Raw genomic sequence first — 24,699 nt, forward strand, 5'->3', positions numbered from 1 at the left:
CTCCTATATAGTAAGTGGAGCTGATAAAATGGACAATGAGCGTAGAAACAAGGAGGTGGTCAGAATGTTATGCCTGATCTGTGAACATCTGCATGTGTGCAACTGAACGCCTACGTCAGCAGAAGAATGTAGCTTCATTTGAACACATTTTAACTCACTATATGCCCGAGGTGTAGACCAGCTGCATGGACTGATAGATCTTCAGGAAGGGAAAATAGCCTGCAGAGAGACGGGGATAAAGGAAAAAAGAGAGAGAATGAGATATGAGATAGAAGGAGGGAGGAATGTGCTAACTCCTCCGAAATCTCTCTCCTCCACTGCAAAACATTCAAAACAAACATGCCCTGTTTGTGTGTTCCTGCTTGTAGGCCTGTTTTGGGTGGGAGCGATCGCTGAGTTACTCTTATACACAGTCATACTTAACACACCATCACATCAGTGTGATGATCCCTCAACAAAGAGCAACAACACAGGTGAGGTCAAGCAGCGTCCATCCTCCACTCCACTCACCTCCATCTGCCTGAAACTTGGGGATGGTGGGAATGAGGACCTGGTGGAGGAAGAGAGGACTGCTGTTCATCTTTATGGCCCCTGACAGAAGGCCGCCAAAGTAATAGATATACCTGCGAAGACAAGGGGAGAGGTGGTTTGTCCCTTTCCTTTAGTGTGGATGGTCTGAAAAGCTACAAGTACAAGCCAGAAGGAGTAACTCTCCCCCACACAGACCAGCAGCCTGAAATGCCTCATTGGAATTCCAGCCTTTTTGCTTTGTAATAGCGTGACATGCCCTCACACAACGCACAGCAACTACTGGACGCTGGGAAGAGCTCAGTTCAGCTCTGTAGCCATGCTGAGAGGACACTGTGCTCTGTGATATGAGGGGAAATCTCCTTTGTATCTTTGCTCTGCCAACGGTAAAGCCACGAAAAAATCAGTGGTTGAAATTCGTGCAGGGGTGGAAATTACAGCAGGATGCCACTACTGCTTTCAATCGCTCTGGCGGTTGACCAATGAGAACAGAGTGGGCAACCTGACCAAAGGCTTAAAGACAAAGGAGCTCTATCAAAGCGTTTCAGACAGAGGGTGAATAATGAATGTGAAATGTGAAAAATAATGTGTTTTGGGACATTGAAGCATGTAAATCTACTCTAGTAGACCACCCAAATAAAAATATGAACACTGAAAATGAGCAAAATAATTCCTCTTTAATGTTTATTTACATATTTCTGGGCTAGTTTCATAAACACCTACTCCAACAATACGTAACATACCGTATATATTGTATTTATAGTATTATGTGTATATCGCTGCTGTCTGAACAAAACCTCTTTTCTAAACGTTTTTCAGTTTTTGACATATTTTGAAAAAAACATACAGTCCTTTATATTCTGCGTAAATTTTAGGATGGATGGACCAAAAGAAATGGACCAAAATTCTGTGGTAAATGTCTGGTTCCATTGACTTACATTATAAGTAAAGTATGTTTTTTCCTGCTCCTGAAAAGTTACCATTTTGGAGATACAAGGTTTTCTTCTGACAACAGCGATATATACATGTATCTATCATTCACAGATATAGCTATAATTGTGTATATATTGTTTATATAGTTATATATTTCATTAATGTCATTTATGCCTATTATTGCACATTTGCACTGTCTGTTTTGCACTATTGCTACTATTTGCACTTCTGGTAGATGTAAACTGCATTTCGTTGCCTTGTACTTGTACTGAGCAATGACAAAGTTGACGCTACTCTACAGTTTCCATTTGTGCCAGAGGGGGCGACAAAAAGCCTTAAGGTCTTTTCATATGGACTGAAAGTTTTGTCTTGAAACAAACAAAAAAACAAACAAATAAATAAACTAGAAAACAATTAAAACTGTACACATTAACAGAGTGAGTCTGTGTTGGTCTTTTTTAGCAGAATGGGCTGTTGAGCAGTACCTGCGTCTTCTGTATCGGCTGAAAAAACAATAACTTTGTTGCCGTTACTACTTAATGGATCCGGTTCTGCCAGGTTCAGAGTGTTTGGTCCATTTTACAATAAAGCAACCATTCTAAAGGGTTTCTGAGTGGTTCAAAATCTACAGCTGAAATAACACCTTAAATATAGTTAATAATGACTGATTGGGAAGACAAAGAAGGATAAGTAGTAGTAAAAATAAATGTGGGTGCGTTATTTGGCAAAACATTTTTATTTATGTATAACTTATACATAAACAATAATTAATTATTTTAATTATTAAATTATTAAATAATTATTTTTAAATAATTATTTATTATTAGTATAATTATTAAAAAATTAATAATCATTTTTAAAGTGTTTATGACCTAATTAATAGCCATTAATTAACTTATTTTAAACCATTCACAAACGCTTTATAAGGGTAGCCTTATTGTAAAGTGGTACAGAGGGTTTAACTGAGTCTGTTTATTGGACTTAATGTTTTCAGCGTTTCGTTGCATCTGTTGTTTTCATTCGTGGTGAAAGACGTCATTCAACTAAAATAAAGAACGAAAACCACTGAACTGACGCTGTTTTACTCTGTGTATCAGTCTGTGACACGCACTTATGTAGCGCCTCACAGGGCAGCTCACTGTAAAAGCAGTGAAACTAGGACTGTTGTTGTGACTCTGAGCTCTGTTCGCTCAAACAAAGGAAAAATTACCTATCAATTACATAGACGTTATCAATAACTATCCTTAAATTAATTAGTGGTCCCAGCCCTAACAAACATACCTGTTCTGCGAGGGCTGCAGAGAAGACGACACCTTATCCTCACAGAACTTCCTCATAGCCAGAGTGCTGAGAGCCTGATCCGCCCTGCATACGAACACACAGATCAAACACATCGCTTAATAATCAGACACATGAATCAGCAACACAGTGCTTGTTTGAAGTTTACACACACAGGAAATATCAGTGTTGTATTATGATTAATATCACCTTTATTAGAGAAATAATAATGTGCTTTCTATTATATGTCAGCTGTGAGTTATTCTTTTCAAAAACTCATTATATACTAGACTGTCAAAAATGGAGCTGGGTCATTCTACAGAAACGTTTACAGATATGTTACACTTTAAAATACGTTAGGGTTACAATTTATTAATATTTTAAAATAAAACAATAAGTTATTTTAACAGTTACACCTTCTTGAGCCTCAATTTAGCAATATTGGTTTTTAAATCAATCATATAGAATTCCAAGCACCACAGAGGAGCTCGTCCTCACAGTCGTGTGTGAAGGCTGAGGCCATATTTTGAGGTAAAAAACATGTTTTTCTGCAATTTTAACTGCAATAATCTATACATGACTATACAATATATAAATTAAATGACATAAAGAAAACAAATATATATTATAAAATATATAATAAAAGTTGTTGTCTCCAGGAGTCGTGCCACTGGTGTTGCTGTGTCACGAAAAACTCTTATTTTGAAATAAAAGTCACACTGATGACATCACTTGACGTCCTTTTACCTGTTTTCTGAGGATCTATGAAGAAAAGCACATGGTGAGTCCACTGTGTCTTTCAGTTATCAGAGATTTTCTCATTTAGCTCATGATTTCATATGAAGCTTTTAGCTGAAGTCACTGGTGTGACCGACTTTATTCTGAGGTCATTGTGAAAAAATAGAATACAAATGGATTAAATTCCATATTTTAGTGGATATTCCATGATTGACAACATGTGGTTTGATGTTCTGTAGCAGCCTTTTAGTAAAATGTATTGTTCATTAAAAATGTCTCTGGTGTTCCTTTATTATGTGGAACACCAGTGACTCCTATGGACAGATAGAAAAGTGGACATTTCTGTAGAATGACCCATACACAGTATTTTGTAATTAACTGTTATTTGTAGACACTTGTGTTAATGTCATTTAAAATGAATGATATAAACTTTTATGTGTATTTCAGTCTGAAATGTGGCCCTTTGAGATTTACTGACTCAGGCATATATTTACTTATATTTAGTTACCCCTTTATGCTCTACTGTTCAAAAGTTTGGAGTCCTAATATAAAACCAATTTGGTTGCAGATGACTATGCAAAACAGCTCAATGTGCTAATCTTGTACAATTCACAGCTTTGGAGTTTTGTTCCAAAATGCTGTAAATCTACATAGAATAATTTTGGATATAACAAGTTTTTGAATAGAATACCAGCTCATGTACGATGGACAACACAGCGTCTTTCTAGGTGGTATTAATCTTAATAAAGCATTAATAATATTTGTTGTATGTGGAAAGCCGACTCGCAACAACGGATATCACGAAAAAGAAAATTCTTGACAGCATCTATACTGCAATTTAGATCAAAACCCTTCAAACAATTAGTAGGACACTAAGAAACCGTAAATAAAAAAAAATTGGCCATAAAATGATTGGAGCCACTGAAGATTCTTCATCTAAAATGTCATTTAATTGAATCTAAAACTGAGAAAACTTTACTAAATCAAGAATTAATTTATTATAATAAAATTAATATCCAGATTATCATTATATTCCAAAGTGAACAAACCTCAAGGAAGAGAAATTGATGGAAAATGTAAACAGATAATTATCATTTTAAAAACCTCTCAAAAAATTAAATAAAACATCTAAAAACACATTTTGTAGTGTTTAAATCCACACTGTATATGTTTGTATATAAAATAACAAAAATATTTAAAATGACTTTTGAACAGTAGAACAATTTCTCTCTTGCATGAAGTAAATGAGCCATAATGAAGCTGACTGAGAAAGTAAAATGAACGAAGGCTTAATTTAAAATATGCTATTTCTTTATAGCTTATTTGTCTTCCAGTTGTGATGATGCAATTTTAGCAAACTTTATCAGGTGCTGACGATATAAATATAGCATCAGTTCTCATCATGAGTGATGCTGAACTGAACCGATCTGTTGGACCGACTCACCCTGCTGATATCTTGCTGTAGTGCATGTAGGCTGCGATGATGACGCCCGTCTTTCCCTTATTTCCCTTTAGAAAGACACCAGTGTTTAATATGTGCTGGACAGACATAAAGAATTCAGTGTAGTTACTGAAATAACGCTGATGTTGCTTCTATTCAACCTCCTTTATTCCAGCTGTTATTCATTCTATATAAAATAAAATACAGAAACTAGTATTAATATCCAAACCAGCTCTACTCCCTCTGCTCTCCTCTCAGAGATCACAGTGCTAAGGTATTGAGTAATGACATCAACGCTGACTGCACACAGGGTGGTCTATGGCTTCTCGCCTTTGGTCTCTGAAGCAATGTGACCTTCAGTGACCCCTCCAAAACCACTTGTGACCCTTTACCTTGCAGTGCAGGACCACCACATGCTGGGGGTCAGAGTTCAGCCAGGTTTCCATGGCTTTACACATGGCGCAGATTTTGTCCAGTGGGGGGGCGTGCAGGTCCGGCCAGCCGAAGTCATGGACCTGAGAGAGGGAGAGAGAGAGTGAGTGAGACAGAGTGAGAGAAAGAAAGTGAAAGAGTGTGAGAGAGAGAGAGAGAGTGTGTGAGCGAGAGAGAGAGAGACAGAGAAAGGGATAGAGAGTGAGAGGGAGATAGAGAGAGAGAGAAAGACAGAGAGAGAGAGAGAGAGAGATATAGAGATAGAGAGAGAGTGAGAGAGAGAGATAGAGAGACAGAGAGAGAGTGAGAGAGACAGAGAGAAAGATATAGAGATAGAGAGAGAGAGACAGAGAGAGAGAGATAGAGAGATAGAGAGAGACAGAGAGAGAGATAGAGAGAGAGAGACAGAGAGAGAGATAGAGAGAGAGAGATAGAGAGACAGAGAGTGAGAGAGATAGACAGAGAGAGAGACAGAGAGTGAGAGAGAGAGAGAGATAGAGAGAGACAGAGAGAGAGATAGAGAGATAGAGAGAGAGAGAGAGAGAGAGAGATGTCTGAGAGTAATAAACTATAAATGTATGTGGGATAAAAATCACAGCCAGCCTACCTTGGGGTTGAGTCGTGTGATGTCATGCCTTCTCTCAGACAGGTTGAACAACTGCAGATGATAAACAAACATATGAAGCAGGACAAAAAAACACAACAGACGCATCTCTGTCGTCATTCTTTTGATTCTTTTATGTTTTATTTAATGATTGACACAAATTTTGCAAGGAAAAACACAAGCTACAGTCTTAGACCTACAAAGGGTACCAACACGCTGTGTCTGATACTGAGCGGACAGTAAGTAAGTCTATACCAGGGGTCGGCAAAACTCGGCTCCGGAGCTCCTGAGCTGTGAAAGCAGCATTACTGACCAGAAACTTGTCCTGATGTTTGGACTTGAGCATGGAAGCCACTTCTTTGAGGTTGAGGCGATAGCGCTGCTCCTCCAGCAGAGGGGGGAAGAAGACGGAGATGATCCGCTCAGTTATGTAGGTGAGGTCAAAGTCATACTGACGCTCCATCACTCTGTCCATCACCCGGTCAACACTGAAACTCCTGAGAGAGAAAGAGAGAGAGAGGGACAGAGAGATGGATGGATGGATGGGAAAATAAAGAGAAGGACAGAGATTTACAGGAACAGCGAGAAAGAAAAAGAGAAGGAAAGAAAAGGAAAGAAAGGACAGACAGATGGATGAATGGATGAATCAAGAAATAAATAAAGAAATAAATAAAGAAAGAAAGAAAGAAAGAAAGAAACGGATGTAAAAAGAAGGGGTAGTTTTTGAGGGATAGAGAAAGAAAAGGAAAGGGGTAACAGAGAAAAATAAATAAGAAAGAAAGAAAGAAAGATGGATGGATATAAAAGAAAGAAGGACAGAAATTTAAAGGAACAGAAAAACAAAGGAAAAGTTTGAAGAAAGAAAGAAAGAAAGAAAGAAAGAAAGAAAGAAAGAAAGAAATGTAAAAAAGAAGGGGGGGATTTTGAGGGATAGAATAAACAAATGAAAGGGGTAAAAAAGAAAGAAAGAAAGAAAGAAAGAAAGAAAGAAGAAATAAGTGTAAAAAAGGGGGAGACATTTAGAGGAACAGAGAAAGAAAGAGAAAGAGAGAGAGAGAGAGAGAGTGAGAGAGAGAGAGAGAGAGAGAGAGAGAGAGAGAGAGAGAGAGAGATTAACACTGAGAAACGCTCCTGTCCTCTGGGCTGTATGGTGTCTCTGCACACACAGGATCAGCTGAGAGAGCCTCATGTATCTCAGGCAGCTGATAAATCTCAGGTGAGAAACGCGCTGCAGGGTAAAACCCACTGTCTGATCTAAAGTCCGATTTCAGCAGGTTTGATAAGAACCAGCCGAACTCCAGCAGGAATGACTGAGCGCTCTGACACATAGTTGAGCGATGACTCCGTCTTCTCCGCACACTAATCCTCACTCGAAGCCGGCAGAGATCAGCCTGACAAGCTTTCGCTTCAGCCCACAGATAACAGCCCAAATTTATGATCAAATAAAAATATGCTGGGATTTGGCCATTAATCCAGGATGTTTGTGAGGAGTAACTGGCTGAGGCACTGATACCATCTCACTGCTGCGGTTCAAACTGAGGGCTCAGCAGCATCACTGTGGGAGATTTACCTGGGCAGAGTGCTCCTCTGTTTGGTGTACGTCAGAGACTTGGTTGAGCCCTGCAGAGAGGAAGAGCACAGATTACACGATTACATACCACAAACACACACACACGCCTGTATTGCTGCCTTTGTGAGGTATTTCCTTCTTTCAACACAGTTCCGACACTCTTAAAGGACCCGTATCCTACATTTCTGATCATTTATATTAAACGAACTCTTTTCTGATTGGCTGTCCTGAATTGTGCCTCATCTAACAAGCAATGCAGGCTGATACACTCTTCATAATTTCAGTGGAAACAGGTGGGGCTAAACTGCTGTGGGTTGAATGGGCAGATACACTATAAGTATTCACTCACCCATCCAAATCATTGAATTCAGGTGTTCCAATCACTTCCATGGCCACAGGTGTATAAAACCGAGCACCTAGGCCTGCAGACTGCTTCTACAGACATTAGTGAAAGAATGTGTCGCTCTCAGGAGCTCAGTGAACTCCAGCGTGGTACCGTGATCGGATGCCACCTGTGCAACAAGTCCAGTCGTGAAATTTCCTCACTACTAAATATTCCACAGTCAACTGTCAGTGGGATTATAACAAAGTGGAAGCGATTGGGAACGACAGCAGCTCAGCCACGAAGTGGTCGGCCACGTAAAATGACAGAGCGGGGTCAGCGGACGCTGAGGCACATAGTGCGCAGAGGTCGCCAACTTTCTGCAGAGTCAATCACTACAGACCTCCAAACTTCATGTGGCCTTCAGATCAGCTCAAGAACAGCGTAGAGAGCTTCATGGAATGGGTCTCCATGGCCGAGCAGCTGCATCCAAGCCTTACATCACCAAGCGCAATGCAAAGCGTGGAATGCAGTGGTGTAAAGCGCCGTCACTGGACTCTAGAGCAGTGGAGTTTTCTGGAGTGACCAATCACACTTCTCCGTCTGGCAATCCGATGGATGAGTCTGGGTTTGGCGGTTGCCAGGAGACGGTACTTGTCTGACTGCATTGTGCCAGCTGTAAAGTTTGGTGGAGGGGGGATTATGGTGTGGGGGTGTTTTTCAGGAGGTGGGCTCGGCCCCTTAGTTCCAGTGAAAGGAACTCTTAATGCTTCAGCACCAAGAGATTTTGGACAATTTCATGCTCCCAACTTTGTGGGAACAGTTTGGGGACGACCCCTTCCTGTTCCAACATGACTGCGCACCAGTGCACAAAGCAGCTCCATAAAGACATGGATGAGCGAGTTTGGTGTGGAAGAACTTGACTGGCCTGCACAGAGTCCTGACCTCAACCTGATAGAACACCTTTGGGATGAATTAGAGCGGAGACTGCGAGCCAGGCCTTCTCGTCCAACATCAGTGCCTGACCTCACAAATGCGCTTCTGGAGGAATGGTCAAAAATTCCCATAAACACTCCTAAACCTTGTGGAAAGCCTTCCCAGAAGAGTTGAAGCTGTTACAGCTGCAAAGGGTGGGCCGACATCATATTAAACCCTATGGATTAAGAATGGGATGTCACTCACGTTCATATGGGTGCGAAGGCAGACGAGCCAATACTTTTGGCAATATAGTGTATATATAAATGAATCAAAAACAGAACTCAAAGCAGGCCGTCTTTGCAGCTAAGTTTCCATATGTGGACTTTGGTGTGAACGATATGTTTTGAAACGTTAACAATCTTTACATTCTACATCGAACTCTTTTACTTTAAAAAAGTGAGGAAAATTCAGTTTTCCAAGACGTGGGCCCATTAATTAAAAAGAATTTACCAACACTGGACCCTGCACTATAAAAAAGATTAAATGTCTTAACTTTAACCTCTTATTGACCAGAGTATATTTTGGTTTTTCCATCTGAATTTACATGACCAAATCGTAAGGCAAATTATTCAGTAACTGCATGAAATAAATGTAAATTTTTATTTTATTTATTTATTTTTTTGTAAAAGCTCCCCTCAAATTAACAGAACATGTGTTTTAACATATTGCTATATGCTTATAATTTACTGCTGAAAGCCAAAAATCTTAGACGCTCTTTGTATTATTTTATAAAAATAATGTTTACAGAGCAGATCACTGAAGAGACGCCATCTGTTTATAGTTTACAGCCCTGATTTGTGGAAAAATCGACTTTCAGTAGAAAAAAAAAGTTGAGTTCAGCTTCTTTTATTATAAGGGTTTAAAATTACATCACCCATCTATTTGACTGGAAAGAAGACAGTTACAGCTCTCATACGACCCCCACCTTTAGAATGTAGCTTATGAAATATGGAAGTTATGAAGAATATGACGAAGTGCGTTTTTGGAACCACCTGGTGGTCTCAAGGAGTTTACAAGGTTAAAAAGTATAGAACCTGGTTGCCTAAATATTTTGAGCTCACCGAACTTAAATAATAAGTTAACCGAATGTAAAAGATCAACGAATTTGAAATCTTACGGCAACCAGGTTACTTAGGTTTTTAAGACAAAACATCATCTTTTACAGTGTAGCCAATTCAGCGAACAGCGAATGAGGAGTTTAGTTACGGTGATTTTTAAAATTTTACCCTCTGTTTTGTGTATAAATGGAATTTTCCCACAACATTGCACGTTTTCCTAGTATTGTGGGGACATTTGGTACCCAGTCAGTCCCACACGCAAGCATACTTTCATCCATCAGTCACGCATTCCCCCGAGTGAGTCAGTGTTGAAGCTCATTAACAAGGCTGAGTATGCAGAACTCGTCAGTGACGCGTTCAGCGATGCTTTAGACAAACACAATCTGACTGAAAACTGAATCCGGAATGTCCTCTGTAAACCTGCTACGCTCCAACTTCTAAGCAACATGACAATTCTTATCATCGTGATGCATTTCTGACCAACTGCATCTGTCATTACAAAGAGAGCATGATTAGTCCTGTTTAATCGGATTTAGTTCAGTGGTTATGTGGCAGTGCTGGCTCCATCTTCCTGGATCCCAAAGTGTCATTCTGAGATGTCCCCAGGGCTTAATTTGATGGGGGATGCAAGGGGATGGAAAAGGGGATGAAAAGGGGATGAAAAGGGGATGCCCTTATATCCATCCATCCCCTTTGTATTAATGTTATGTGAACTCCTATAAATGCATAAGTCACATGGTCTCACTGTAATGAGGCCACATCACATGCTGTAATTCTCCACTTCCAATCATTTGTTTTCCTTTTCGCACTGTATATATGCCACCATCGCAAAGTTGGTACAACACAGGGTTTCTCAACCAGTGGGCCGTGAAGCACTGAACTTAGGGGGAGGCAGATGTTCGCAGTGGTCCGGTAGCGACGTATAAATGATAACACCACAGTAACAGGCTAATTAAACGTCGTCAGTGTGAGACAGCAAGCCGCCGACGCGCAGTGCAGACAGTCAGAGATGGAGAGGTTTCTCAGGGTGTCTCCTGCCTGGTTCGGTGCGGACCAATCAAACTTTTTCCTTTAGTTCACTCTGTTTTGACGTGTGCCAACACTCCACCCATCAGCAAAACCTGCCTGTTTAACGTCTGACTCTTTCCAGACTCTCATTGCTCTCATATCATTCCTGCAGTTCGAGCTGCAGCTGATAAAAACGACAGAGGAGTCCTAAAATAATAGCGAAGATTTAACGACAACTAAGGACAAAAAAGCAAAGTATGGTATATTATTATTGAATATGGTGGCGACTTTTTTGACATCTCTGCATAAATAAGGTTTTTAAACTTGTTCTTCAACATAACTGCAAATTTTGGTTTCTGTGATTGAAGTGAAATGGATGACCTGATCTTTTTCAGGCCCTAATTCAGAAGTTTTCAGTGTGAGCAATTAAGAAACCTGAAGGAACCAGAACCCCTGGTATAACAGATGCTCTCCACAACCTGCAGGAGTAAGGCATGTTTTCAGAAGTCAACTAAGCAGTTTTAGGGTGCGTTCATACTTGTAGTTCAGTTCTCTTGGTCCAGACCAAAGCAGATAATGATGCACACATAAAAGTTCAGCACTGATTGGGCAGATTTCATGAGGTATAACAACAGTGATAACATCTATCAAACTGTCTGAATCTCGACGTTCTCTGCTCTGTCTGTTCTTGTCGGTTTTATTTATGTCTTGTTCTGTGTGCCTTGTGATATTAGAGCAACAAGCCACAAAACAGTAACTGAGTTACTGTGGTTTTGCATGACGCAAAGCAGCCTGATGTTCCTGTAACACAGCTTCTGCCACATTAATACAAAACACCTTTTATGTATGCGGTTAAATATGTACATTGAGTATTTTATAATGACTTCGACCATGCCTCAGTCTCGTTATATAACTGAAACTATCTGTTCTATAATAACAATTCTGAGCTTATGAAGAGATGGTGAACACACGCACATGTACAAAACGTGTGCATGCACTCAACAATCTGATTTCTGCAGTTATCTGATTATTCAAATGGTCATGTAAACACCATACTTCGATCTAGAAATCTGATTAAGAAATCCGATAAAGAGGCTGGATTTTAGCTCAGTAATCAGATTTCTCAGGGCGTGTAAACTCTTACTCTGATTTCTATCGGATTTCTCAGTCTGCGCACGCGCGCGATCAGACGACGGTACCGGAAATAAGGAGGAGAGGCACTTTTGGAGCAGCGCTGAGAGCAATAAAGGATTTAGATATTCCTTATTTTCTAGATGATGTACTGACTTTATGTTACGTTTATGTCACGTCTTTTTCTGTGAGTTTATTGGCTGGTTGTAAAGAAGAAATCTGATTATTGTCTGACTCAAATAAACCCGGAGTTTTCTCAATTATCCGATTACTCAAGTGCATGTAAATGTGTTGATCAGGGGGCTCCCGGGTGGCGCAACCGTCTAAGCGTTGCCCCTCATCAGGAGATCGTGAGTTTGATCCCTGGTGATGCTACAGCCGTCCATAGCCAGGAGTCCGAGAGAGCACAATTGGCCTCGCTCTCTCTGGGTGGGTAGGATGGCCCCTCCCTCTCCCCCCATCACTCAGGTCTCGGAGGAAGCCTGCGTTAGCCTTCACCCTCCTAGCGTTGATAGCATCGTGTGATTGGGGGAGTCCTAACTAGCGGGTGGAATTGGCGACGACTAAATTGGGGAGAAAAATCGGGTAAAAATTATGTGTTGATCAGATTACTGACAAAATCCGATTTTCTGCTGTTACCGGATTATTAAACACACTCAGCATTGGGAATTCATCTTTTCCATGTACCAGACGTCACGCAGAGAGGAGACGGTTCATTCTGGTCTCTATTGTGTTCAAACTTTAAATGAACAGCATGAGATCAGATGAGTTCTCACCCACTCCAGTGAACTCCACTAACAGAACAATCACACCGGGGTTTGTTTTAGTCGAAGCAAACCTGCCGAGTCTGAATGCACCCTAAACGTCTGTAGTGTGGAACTATTTTAATAAAATCATGTACCTTCAGTATCAGTGTTTTGACTGTGTTTTGAGCTATTTTACTGTAGGATGAACTGGCAGCCTAGACTATCTGTGGTAACAAGTAAATTAACTAGCTTTATTCAACCTAAATAAATACTTTGAATGAACGATTCTTTGAATCAAAGTCGTTTTTTGAGTTGAATAAAACTAGTTTAATTGCTCGAATTGAATTTTTTAAAGTAGATCTGATGAGCCACCTTTTACAGTGTTGTACAGGATTTGGGGATTTTGATATCTCTCTGGTGGAAAGGTCTAATTGTACGCACTGTGCGGAAGAACATTTTGTAATGTCGGTTGTGCTTCGGACCCCCATGAACGGATCAGTCTGATAATTGCGAGTGTTGAAAGAGAATTCAAAGAGAACTCGGTCAAAACCTGGCGAAGGACGTGTCTTCCAGGGATGTAGAGAAATGATCTACTATTGTCATCATATCTTCATCAGTATAATGTTGATCTTGCATTTGAGACCTAAATATCGAGCCGGATCCTCTTTTTGACTCTGAAAGTGTGACGTTAATACGTAAAGACGTATGACAGGTCTGTAAAACTCCTGCGAAAGATCCGACACCTCTTAATTTTAAGACAGGGCGACTCACAGCAGCACACACTCCATATCTTATATATTCTTCTTTTCTTTCCTGACTCTGTTACTGTAATGTTACTGTAATGTTACGTCTTTCAGTTCTAACAAAAAAAGTCTTGTGTAGAGCTGCTTTAACTTTAACGTGTATGAAATGAACTGTGCTGCTGTTTTAGCTATGAAAATACAAATACTGGATCAGACTATATGTAGGCCATATCAGTCAATATTAAAGGCCTCGGATTGGACCAGGCAGCAAAAACCGTATCGGGACGTCCTTATTTATAAATGTGAACCACAGAGTGTAACATTGAGAAGCTGCGGCGCTGTGTGATCAGCTGATATCAGCTGTGACTCAGAATCAGCTCAGAGTGAACAAAACATCTATTTCTCATCACAGAAATACTGTGACCTCCGACTGATATAGCAGAGAGAGAGAGAGAGAGAGAGAGAGAGAGAGAGAGAATTATATACAGAGTAAGTGAGAGAATGAAAGACAGCAAGAGAGAGAAAGAGGGGAGATAAAAATGGGTTGTAGAGAGATTTAGAGACATCAAGAGAGCAAAGCAAGAGAGCAAGAGAGAGACAGAGAGAGAGAGAGAGAGGTTGGGGATAAAAGGAGGTAGAGAGAGTTGCAATGAGAAAGAGAGCGAAAGCAAAGCTAGAAAGAACAAAGGCAAAAGAGGGAGAAGGGAGAAAAAGAAAGTTAAAGAGATAGAAAGAGAGCGAGAGAGAGAGTGAGAGTTTTAAAAAAGCCAAAAAGGAAGCAAGAGAGAGAAGGAAAGAATGTCACCGAGAGAGTGAAATAAAAACGGATGCAGAAAGAGTTGGAGAGGGAGAGAGAGAGAGAGAGAGAGAGAGAGAGAGAGAGAGAGAGAGAGAGAGAAAGTAAGGAGAGTCAGAGTGAGGGTGAGAGAGTCAAAAAAGAGAAAGAGGGTGAGAGAAAGATAGAGTTTTTAAAAAGAGACTGAATGCAAGAAAGACAGCCAGAGAGTGAGAGACAAAATAGATGTAGAGAGAGAGCTGGGAGAGAGCGAGCAATAGGGAGAGCTGAGAGAGAGAGAGAGAGAGAAAGCGAGAGAGTCACCGTCAGAGATCCACAGCAGAGACAGATCCTGACTCCATCACCACAGTCTGGCCACAGAAACGGGCAGAGAAAATTTCGTAACAAAATTGAAAAACATTCTCCAAAATTTTGGAATTCTAATCCAAAAAACTACCAATTTTCCTTGTCGAGGGCAACACAGCATCTCTCACTGCAAAATATGTGGCAAAATGTCACCGTCTGAGGGACAGTAACACACCCTGACCCCTCTGACCCCCCAAACCCTCAGTGTATATAAGTTAAATACACTGTCTGTTATTATGTTTATTATTTAGTATATGTTGTCTTATTTATTTACTTTAGTTATTTTATTATTATTATTGTTATTACTTCACTATGACTTATCATCATTATTACTATTACTAACTTATATTGTTATAGTTCTACAAAGTATGTTTCACTTTAAGTTGCACTTTATATGCTTTGGCAACATTGCACTCAAAACAGTTACGCCAGTAAAGCTACTTTGAATCTGAAAGTGAATTAAAAAGGGATGTAGAGAGATAGAGAGACATCAGCAAAGCAAGAAGAAAAAGAGAAAGAGAAGAGAGTGAGAGAGAAAAATAAAGAGAGGCTGGGGGTGAAAAGAAGGCAGAGAGAGAGTTGCAATGAGAAAGAGAGCGACGGCAAAGCTAATAATAACAAAGGAAACAGAGGAAGAAGGGAGAAAGAGAACGTTAAAGAGAGAAAGCGAGAGAAAGTGAGAGTTTTTAAAAAATGCCGAAAAAGAAAAAGAGAGAGAGGAGAGAGTGTGTGGTCACGGCAGGACAGGTGAGGTAGAGACAGAAGTGCACTTCCTACTGAACAGCCCAAAATATGAAAATATTAGAAATAAATATTTTAATCAATTTGAAAAACAGATCAATAACTTCAGGACGCTGGGAGATAAAGATAAATTAGTAATTATATTAGGGGAGGAGAGGGTCCGTCAGCGTCCACTGCAGCCAGATATGTGTATGAGTGTCATTCACTCCGGAACAGTGAGTGACCACCAAACCACAGCCTTTTCTTTTTCTCACTGTTACATATATATATACACACACATACACACACACATACACACACACACACATACACACACACACACACACACACACACGTAATATAGATGTCCTTTTTTCCTTCTCTTTTTTCCTTGTTATTCCCATAAATATACTTGATAATTAACATTTTTTGTTTTTTTTTGTTTTTCTTTTCCCTTCTCTTCTGTTTCATATTAAATAGGTTTTGTTTTATTATTGCATATACTTTTATATTATTAACTGATAGTTACACTTTCTCTTCTTATTTGTTGCATTGTCATATTAATATATTAATATCTTTTTCATTTTTTGTTGTTTGGTTTTTTATTAACTTTTAATATATAGATCATTTTTATTTTGCTTTGACAATAAATACACATGTGAATTTGTCATGTCAGTAAAGCAAAGTTGAGAAACCTGAGAGAGAAGAATGTCAACGGAGAGAGAGCGAGATAAAAACGGATGTAGAAAGAGTTGGAGAGAGAGACAGTAAGAGAGAGAGAGAGAGAGAGTAAGAAGTGGGGGTGAAAGAGTCAAAAACAGAAAAAGAAAGTTTCAAAAAAAAATCAAGAGAGAGAGAATCAGATTAAGGGTGAGAGAGTAAAAAAGAGAAAGAGGGTGAGAGAAAGAGAGAGAGAAAGCTTTGCAAAAAAGAGATTTAATGCAAGAAAGACAGCCAGAGAGCGAGAGACAAAATAGATGTAGAGAGAGCTGGGAGAGAGCGAGCAACAGGGAGAGTTGAAAGAGAGAGAGAGAGAAAGAGAGAGAGAGAGAGAAAGAGAGAAAAAGAGAGAGAGACAGATAAGAGACAAGGCCGAAGCTCTTACCAGATGTTGGATGTGCCTAGAGGAGGTGGTTCCTCGGCGCTGCTGTAGATGAGAGGAGATAAGACAGATCAACACGGCCACCAGACAAGAATGTGTCTGTATTTTGGCTGCGCTTGTGCTGCGCGCTAAAGGGCTTTGGAAAAAGAAGTCTGAAGAAAAATGGCTGGGGTGAAAAAGTGGAATTCTCCAGTGGCTCAGGGCACTTTATCTCCAGCCTGCAGGTCCTGTGACCCTCTCCTCCTGCTGCTAAACAGACGCTGTCATCACGTGTAAAGAAGACATGCTGGACTCTTCAGAGTAAACTGCTTTAAACAGCAGCTTCCAAAGAAATAAATAAGCTTGGACGACATTTAAATGTGCAGCGCAGGAGAAAGACTGGCACTGAAAAAGAGCACTCTAAAGGAGCCAGATCTCCCAGCAGTCTCGAAAAAAACTTAGACAAAGACTAGACAAAATCAGAATGATTCCCTGTAATTTAACCCCTTAAACAGAAGACTAATTATTCACTAACAACTATGAATTATTTAATAACTACTATGAAACTAAAATATGTTGTTTTGAGGTGAGGAACTGATTTGAACCCTCACATTTTAAGAGGTTTATACAGAGATTAAGTTTTGGGTAAGGTTAGGTTTTAGGTAAGGTTAGGTAAGTTTGGGTGTTGGGTAAGGTTGGGTGTTCGGTAAGGTTAGATTTTGGATAAGGTTGGGTTTTTAGGTAAGGTTGGGTAAGGTTGGGTGTTGGGTAAGGTTAGATTTTGGATAAGGTTGGGTTTTTAGGTAAGGTTGGGTAAGGTTGGGTGTTGGGTAAGGTTGGATAAGGTTAGATTTTGGATAAGATTGGGTTTTAGGTAAGGTTGGGTTTTGGGTAAGGTTGGGTTTTAGGTAAGGTTGGGTAAGGTTGGGTTTTGGGTAAGGTTGGGTTTTAGGTAAGGTTGGGTAAGGTTGGGTTTTGGGTAAGGTTGGGTTTTGGGTAAGGTTGGGTTTTAGGTAAGGTTGGGTAAGGTTGGGTTTTGGGTAAGGTTGGGTTTTAGGTAAGGTTGGGTAAGGTTGGGTGTTGGGTAAGGTTGGATAAGGTTAGATTTTGGATAAGATTGGGTTTTAGGTAAGGTTGGGTAAGGTTGGGTTTTGGGTAAGGTTGGGTTTTGGATAAGATTGGGTTTTAGGTAAGGTTGGGTAAGGTTGGGTTTTGGGTAAGGTTGGGTTTTAGGTAAGGTTGGGTAAGGTTGGGTGTCGGGTAAGGTTGGGTAAGGTTGGGTTTTGGATAAGATTGGGTTTTAGGTAAGGTTGGGTAAGGTTGGGTGTTGGGTAAGGTTGGGTAAGGTTGGGTTTTGGATAAGGTTGGGTTTTGGGTAAGGTTGGGTGTTGGGTAAGGTTGGGTTTTGGATAAGATTGGGTTTTAGGTAAGGTTGGGTAAGGTTGGGTGTTGGGTAAGGTTGGGTGTTATGTAAGGTTGGGTGTTGGGTAAGGTTGGGTTTTGGGTAAGGTTGGGTGTTATGTAAGGTTGGGTGTTGGGTAAGGTTGGGTGTTATGTAAGGTTGGGTTTTGGGTAAGGTTGGGTGTTGGGTAAGGTTGGGTGTTATGTAAGGTTGGGTGTTGGGTAAGGTTGGATAAGGTTAGATTTTGGATAAGATTGGGTTTTAGGTAAGGTTGGGTAAGGTTGGGTGTTGGGTAAGGTTGGGTGTTATGTAAGGTTGGGTGTCGGGTAAGGTTGGGTGTTATGTAAGGTTGGGTGTTATGTAAGGTTGGGTGTTGGGTAAGGTTGGGTTTTGGATAAGATTGGGTTTTAGGTAAGGTTGGGTGTTATGTAAGGTTGGGTGTTGGGTAAGGTTGGATAAGGTTAGATTTTGGATAAGATTGGGTTTTAGGTAAGGTTGGGTGTTGGGTAAGGTTGGGTGTTGGGTAAGGTTGGGTGTTATGTAAGGTTGGGTGTTGGGTAAGGTTGGGTGTTATGTAAGGTTGGGTGTTGGGTAAGGTTGGGTGTCGGGTAAGGTTGGGTGTTGGGATAGGATTAAGTTTTGGGTTGAGGTTAAGGTTAAGGTTAGGGCTAGGATTAAGCCAGGGTTGAGGGTTACGATTAGGTTTTGGGTTGAGGTTAAGGTTTGGGTTAGGATTAAGCCCAGGGTGAGGGTTAGGATTAGGTTTTGGGTTGAGGTTAAGGTTAGGATTAGGTCCAGGGTGAGGGTTAGGTGTTGGGTAAGGTTGGTAAGGTTAGGTTTTGCGTAATTGAAGTAACATATTAACAACACATCTACTTAATGTAAGTGATGTATCAACAGAACATCTACAGGATATTTACCTCAGCGTATTCAGCTGCTTCTCTACTGCTACTTCACTGATATGCTGTTGATGTTTTACTGATACTCTGTTAAGAGTTTATTAATCATCTACAAGGACCACTCAAAATAAAGTGTTAGCCAGACTTGTAGCTCACTGAAACCCTACTGGACGGGCAAATTCTAAACCTTCAACTGATACCACATCTGAGCTTGTAAGGAGAGGAAGTCACTATGAGTTAATAATAATAATAGTAATAATAATAATAATAATAAGAAGAAGAATTTTTATTTATATAGCACTTTGCTGGTGGCAGCTCAAAGTGCTTTACAGACAGATGATAAACATTAATACAATAAACTGTAAGTATTAATTTAGAATCATAAGAATATGACACAGGTCAAATTAAGAGATAAACACCAAGAGACGTAGAGTTTTAATTAAATGCTGAGTTAAAGAGCTGCGTTTTCAGATGTTTATTAAAAGGGAGCTCTGAGCTTGACTGTCTAATAAAAGGTGAACTGAGCTCCACAGTGTAGAAGCAGAATAACTGAACGAGTCTCTCCACGTTTTCTGTGTTTTACTGAAGGTGTTTGTAGGTCAGTATCTGCACATCTAAGATCATAAACAGACACTCTGTGATCTAAGCGATGCTTTAAGGTCATTTAGAGCCTTAAAAACTACCTTAAAAAAGCTGCTTTAGTGACTGTGTTTACATGCAGATACAACAGAGCTCAGAGTCTAATATCACACCCAGGTTTCCTGCTTCAGGTTTGGTATAAGAGGCTAAAGAGCCAAGTTTCTCATAAAGCACCAACGATCAGTATTTCAGTTTTTTCGTAACCTAATTCGATAAAATTTTGTTACATCCGCTGAGAAATATCTGACACACAGCTGGTTAGTCTGTCTACAGAGTCTTGATCATCAGAAGGAATGGAAATGTATAACTGGGTGTCGTCAGCACAGCTATGAAAACTTATATTATGTTTCCTAATGAGTTGAATTTGTTGGAAATATATGTAATAGGTTTTTGTTATTCCCCCACATTAAATTAGACCAAAAAAGTCAGATTCAAACTCAAACCTGTCCATATATAATGTAAAGAGAACAACAATGTAATCACTCTTTAATAGTAAACAGCAAAAAGGCATTAATAACCCTAGAACTGTCAAATCTCTGAATGTTAGTTCTGGACTGTAAATAAATGACAACAGAGTTGCAAAACAGTGACCAGCGAACTGAGTGAGAATTTGAGTGAATTTACTAAAGAATCGCTGTCGGATAAAAACCTTCTCCAAATCTCCAGAACTGTATCTTTTCGGGAGAAGGAAAAAAGATCCTTAAACAATGTAAGTTAATGCAAAAAAGATCTTATACTAAGCAAATATTGACCAGTTGCACTCCATCGTATAGTCCATCTGTGATGAAGCTTTAACACGGAGTGAAGAGCAGGTGGGATCTGAATGAACAGGAAAACAGGACGAGGGATGGGAACAGACAGCAGAGAGAGAGTGTGAGAGAGAAAGTCAGACTCACCAGGTCGGAGGGCTGAGCCGGGACGCAGGCTGAGCTCACCTGAAATGAAGGAGAACATCATGACTCAGATGTATACGCACACAGACATCACCATCACCTGCACACACAGAGCAACAGAGCACTGCCACCATCCCCTTCCAGCTCGGCCCTCGCTCTCTCAGCTCTCTCAGCTCTCCTCTCTTCTCCTCTACTCCCCTCAGCTCTCCTCTCTTCTCCTCTACTCCCCTCAGCTCTCCTCTCTTCTCCTCTACTCCCCTCAGCTCTCCTCAGCTCTCCTCTACTCTCCTCTCCGTGAGCAGGATGAAGGGAAGGGAGTGGTGCGCTGAGATGGGCAGAGGAAATACTTCCTCCCAGTGACAGATAAGAGAGAGAACCATCATACACACACTGCTGACACAGAGAGAGAGACAAACAGAGAGAGAGAGAGAGAGAGGGAGAGAGACAGAGAGAGGGAAGGGGAGGGAGGAAGACAGGGAGGGAGGGAGAGAGAGAAGGAGTGAGAGAGGGAGACATGGAGAAGGAAAGGGAGAGAGAGATAGAGGGATGGAGGGAGAGACACAAGCAGGTAGAGAGACATGCAGGGAGAGGAAGGGGGAAAGAGAGGGAGTAAGAGAGAAAGAAAGGGGGAGAGAGAAGGGGGGAAGGAGCAAGAGAGAAGAAAGGGGGAGAGAGAGGGAGTAAGAGAGAAAGAGGGGGAGAGAGAAGGGGAGAGGGAGTAAGAGAGAGAGAGAGGGAGAGAGAAGAAGAAAATGTAACACAGCACATCTTCAGTTATGGAATTAATATTTCTAATTCCTGATGTTCAAAATGTATTACATTTTTCATATGTACCTTGTTTGTTTTATTTATTTGTTTATTTTTAATTATTATTATTATTATTATTATTATTAATAGTGGTAATGTTAGAATTTTCCTTTTTTTATTGTATTTTATTTTATTACATTTGGCATGTCCATACTCATTCTATGCTTATATGTACTACAATATTTATTTTTGTTTCTCTTTGTTTTCTATTTATTTTCTTTTTTTTCTCCTATTCATTTATATTTTAATAATAATTCAATTTAAGATGTATTTACCGATTTGGCAACATAGGTCTTATATCCTGTCATGCCAATAAAGCATATTTGATTTGATTTGATTTGAGTAGAAGAGAGGGAGTAAGAGAGAGAAAAAGAGAGAGAGAGAGAGAGAGAGAGAGAGAGAGAGAGAGAGAGAGAGAGAGAGAGAGAGAGAGAGTAGAGGAGAGGGAGTAAGAGAGAGAGAGAGGGAGAGAGGAGAGGGAGAGAGAAGGGGAGAGGGAGTAAGAGAGAAAGAGAGAAGAGACAGAAGAGGAGAGGGAGTAAGAGAGAGAGAGAGAGAGAGGGAGTGAGAGAGAGAAAGAGAAGAGGATCCATATTTTGTGTTTAATTTCATTCTACGTTGGTGAAGCACCTGGACTGATCTGCTGTTTATCTCCCACTTTTTAAATTAAACATTTTATTTGCTTAATAAACATAATATGCAATAATAAATCAGATGTACCACAAAATTCCACTGCAGTTCTATAGAGAAAGTTTTTATTTCACTGCGTTTACTTCAGCGGGGGGGCTGGGTTTCTCCGCCCACCTCTACATATATGTTAGGAATGAAGTCCACATTCCCTTGAGTACTGGAAATGGAGCTGACCTTCGACCTTCCCTACGGAGAGAAATGTAGCAGAGTAGCGGTGGGTTTACGTCAGGCAGTGTGCGGGGGGTGTGCGATGGGGGGTTATGTATGTGTGTGTGTGTGCTTACGTAACAGCCCACTGCAAAAGGTCTCACCCCCCCCAGCACATCCGCTCCCCAAGCCGGTCCTGCCCTGTTTGTTTGGCCACAGGAAAAGGGCTGAGGCCCAGAGATCTCAGCGCTGCACCACTGTGTGTGTGAGGTTATCAGAGTGTGTAGTTTAGTGCTACGACACACTGAAACAACCTTGTGTGAGTAATAAGCACTGCTAGGTTTGCTGGAACACTGCGTGTTTGTGTGGATGTTTCCGGAAAATGCGACTGAGGCACTTCTGTGTTTAGAGATAACCGGGAAGAAAGAGGCAGCAGTGGCAGATTTAAAAATACTATAGAAACTATGAATATAGTGATTTTTAATCCCATCCAGCACTAAATCCAATTAAACAGGGCCGATTATGCTCTTCTAATGGAACATGCAACAATTATGATAACAATAAATATCATCATATTGTCTACTCTTAGCGTTAGTGTGTCTTAGAGCGTGTGTGAGGTGGGTGGTGTGTGTTTGCAATTATGAAAGAAAAAGAAAAAAGAACTTTTAGGACGTTAAAGGAATAAATAAATAAATAAGAGAAACATTAGGAGAGCCAATGAATAAGTGTGTGTGTGTGTGTGTGTGTGTGTGTGTGTGTGTGTGTGTACAGTATGTTTGTGTATGTGTTGCTAGGTGGGCTCCCATTATAATATCGAGTTCCATCAGCTCTTGGCTAAAAGGCTGCCATCACATCTGAAGAGAATGGACAGCATCACCCCTCAGAGAGAGAGAGAGAGAGAGAGAGAGAGAGAGAGAGAGAGAGAGAGAGAGAGAGAGAGAGAGAGCTTGAGATTCTTTCGCTGGGGTAAAATTTCATTCCCATATTCTTGGCTGTTCTGCTGTCTATGCACACACATATAAACACTGTGCGTTCAGTTTAGGCTCACCTAAATGTGTTTAATAAGTGAGCATGATTTATAATCACCGAAATCTGTTTAGATTGCAACAACAGCAAAAACGAAAGAACAACTTCAGGACTATCATACCCCACACAACTTACCCTCTTGCCATTTAAACCATTTTGGGTTTTCAATGTGTTTTAATGCATATTTTGTTCTTTTTTTTAGAATAGTTTGGAAAAGAAATCTGAGAAAACATTATTTAGGCAAAGACTTGGGCCCAGTCCCATTTCACCCCTCGCCCCTCGCCCCTACCACTGAGCCCTCACCCCTCCGTTTTGTGTGTTCACGTCTAGGGGTAGGGTGTCCCGATTCTTGTTGAGCTAGAGGGGTGGGGTGAAGTGTTTGGGTTACATGACCCTCCAAACAGAGGTTTTTCAGAGACTCCAAACAGAGTGATTTGAGAAAAAACAAAAACCCGGCAAGATGGAGAACAAGAGACCGAAGAAACCCACAAATGTGAGAATTTTGTCCGTTTAAAATGACAATAACCACTGTATTTTCTTAGTTTAATGTAGCTTCAGTGTATTATGGTCGTTTTCTTCATAACAAGCATGAAAATCGCTAGTAGTATGCTAATGTCTCGGTAGCTAGCTAAACTACCCGTTCCACCTTAAATAGTCCAGCAGGTACATTCTGGCGCCTCAGGTGTCAGAACTGCTACACTGTTTAAGGTGGAACGGGAAAATTCGAACAAGAATCTGGTGAATATCTGACTTCAGCTTCATATCACTGAAGAATTAGGGGTGGGTGATAATAAATAATTGCCCCCCTCTTTGAAGGCATATGATTCCCTAAATGTAACTAAAGCCCAGCAGTGAGGAGCTGAACTTTACCCTCCTCTGCTGTCACTGCAGACTGGCAGGGTCGCCTACAGAGCAGCGCTGGTAGCTGTTAATGAAGTGATGCTCTTTTTATTTGAGGGTCCCATTTCAGAGGGAAGATTTCAACCACTACCCCTTGTACCCCTTTGTCACTTTGAGTAAGCTTAAGCTGAGTGTTACAAAGCAAACTCAAATTAAACATAACCATATAAAATATACCCACAGTAAAGAGGTATTTTATGTTATTATAACTTTTGCAGGCGTTTTTGTAACTTAATGAAATGAATGAAACCTTAAATAGAGAGTAAGGTGTCCCCAAACTTTTGAAAGACAATGTATGCATACAGTCTCATGCAAAAGTTTGAATGCCTGTTTTTTTTTTTAAGTGAAAATAAGTTTGCACACCCTCTACACACTTAAATATGAACATATTTTCTGCAAATTTCGGTGCATAGTTTCTATTTACTTGCTGTGTAAAAAACACATAAAACAACGTTTGCACATATATATTTTTTTCAATATGTTAAATACAGTAAATTAACAGTAATTTTGTGTTAAAATGTGTAGAAATATGTTCTTTGTTTTTCACTTATGTGTAATTTGATCAGGGTCACATGGCAAAAGCGACACTGAACGCCTTGCATCTCTCGCTTATGTTAAGAGGTTAAAGCCCAGAAGCAGCGCAGCATTTAGAAAACCCAAATAGCCTGAAGAAACATCACCCAAAAAATGCAAATTCTACAATTTGCTAGCTAAATATTTTGTGCTGCACGCACATTTTCTGGCTGATATGCCTGGCTTGAAAAGATCACCCATTCAGAAGTCAGAGAAGCTTAAAGAGAAAGGGTGGCAGATCTATTGAGCTCTTCTAATTAAAAACAAAATA

At 40.3% G+C, this 24,699-nt stretch overlaps 1 protein-coding gene across 2 annotated transcripts in view; it reads right to left on the reverse strand.

The window, feature by feature from the left end:
* Positions 1-24,699, reverse strand: part of tns2a (tensin 2a) — a 124,363-nt gene that overhangs the window by 34,027 nt on the left and 65,637 nt on the right. For both annotated transcript variants that reach the window (XM_036591919.1, XM_036591918.1), the window contains exons 4-13: positions 20,289-20,327; positions 16,477-16,518; positions 7,525-7,574; positions 6,268-6,451; positions 5,958-6,008; positions 5,311-5,433; positions 4,922-4,986; positions 2,743-2,826; positions 511-623; positions 159-219 (exon numbers count right to left, since the gene is read on the reverse strand). In XM_036591919.1, coding sequence (XP_036447812.1) covers positions 159-219; positions 511-623; positions 2,743-2,826; positions 4,922-4,986; positions 5,311-5,433; positions 5,958-6,008; positions 6,268-6,451; positions 7,525-7,574; positions 16,477-16,518; positions 20,289-20,327 — 812 coding nt within the window. The remainder of the gene's footprint in view (positions 1-158; positions 220-510; positions 624-2,742; positions 2,827-4,921; positions 4,987-5,310; positions 5,434-5,957; positions 6,009-6,267; positions 6,452-7,524; positions 7,575-16,476; positions 16,519-20,288; positions 20,328-24,699) is intronic.

The sequence above is a fragment of the Colossoma macropomum genome, unplaced genomic scaffold, assembly GCF_904425465.1.
Source record: "Colossoma macropomum unplaced genomic scaffold, Colossoma_macropomum, whole genome shotgun sequence".
NCBI classification, from domain to species: Eukaryota; Metazoa; Chordata; class Actinopteri; order Characiformes; family Serrasalmidae; genus Colossoma; species Colossoma macropomum.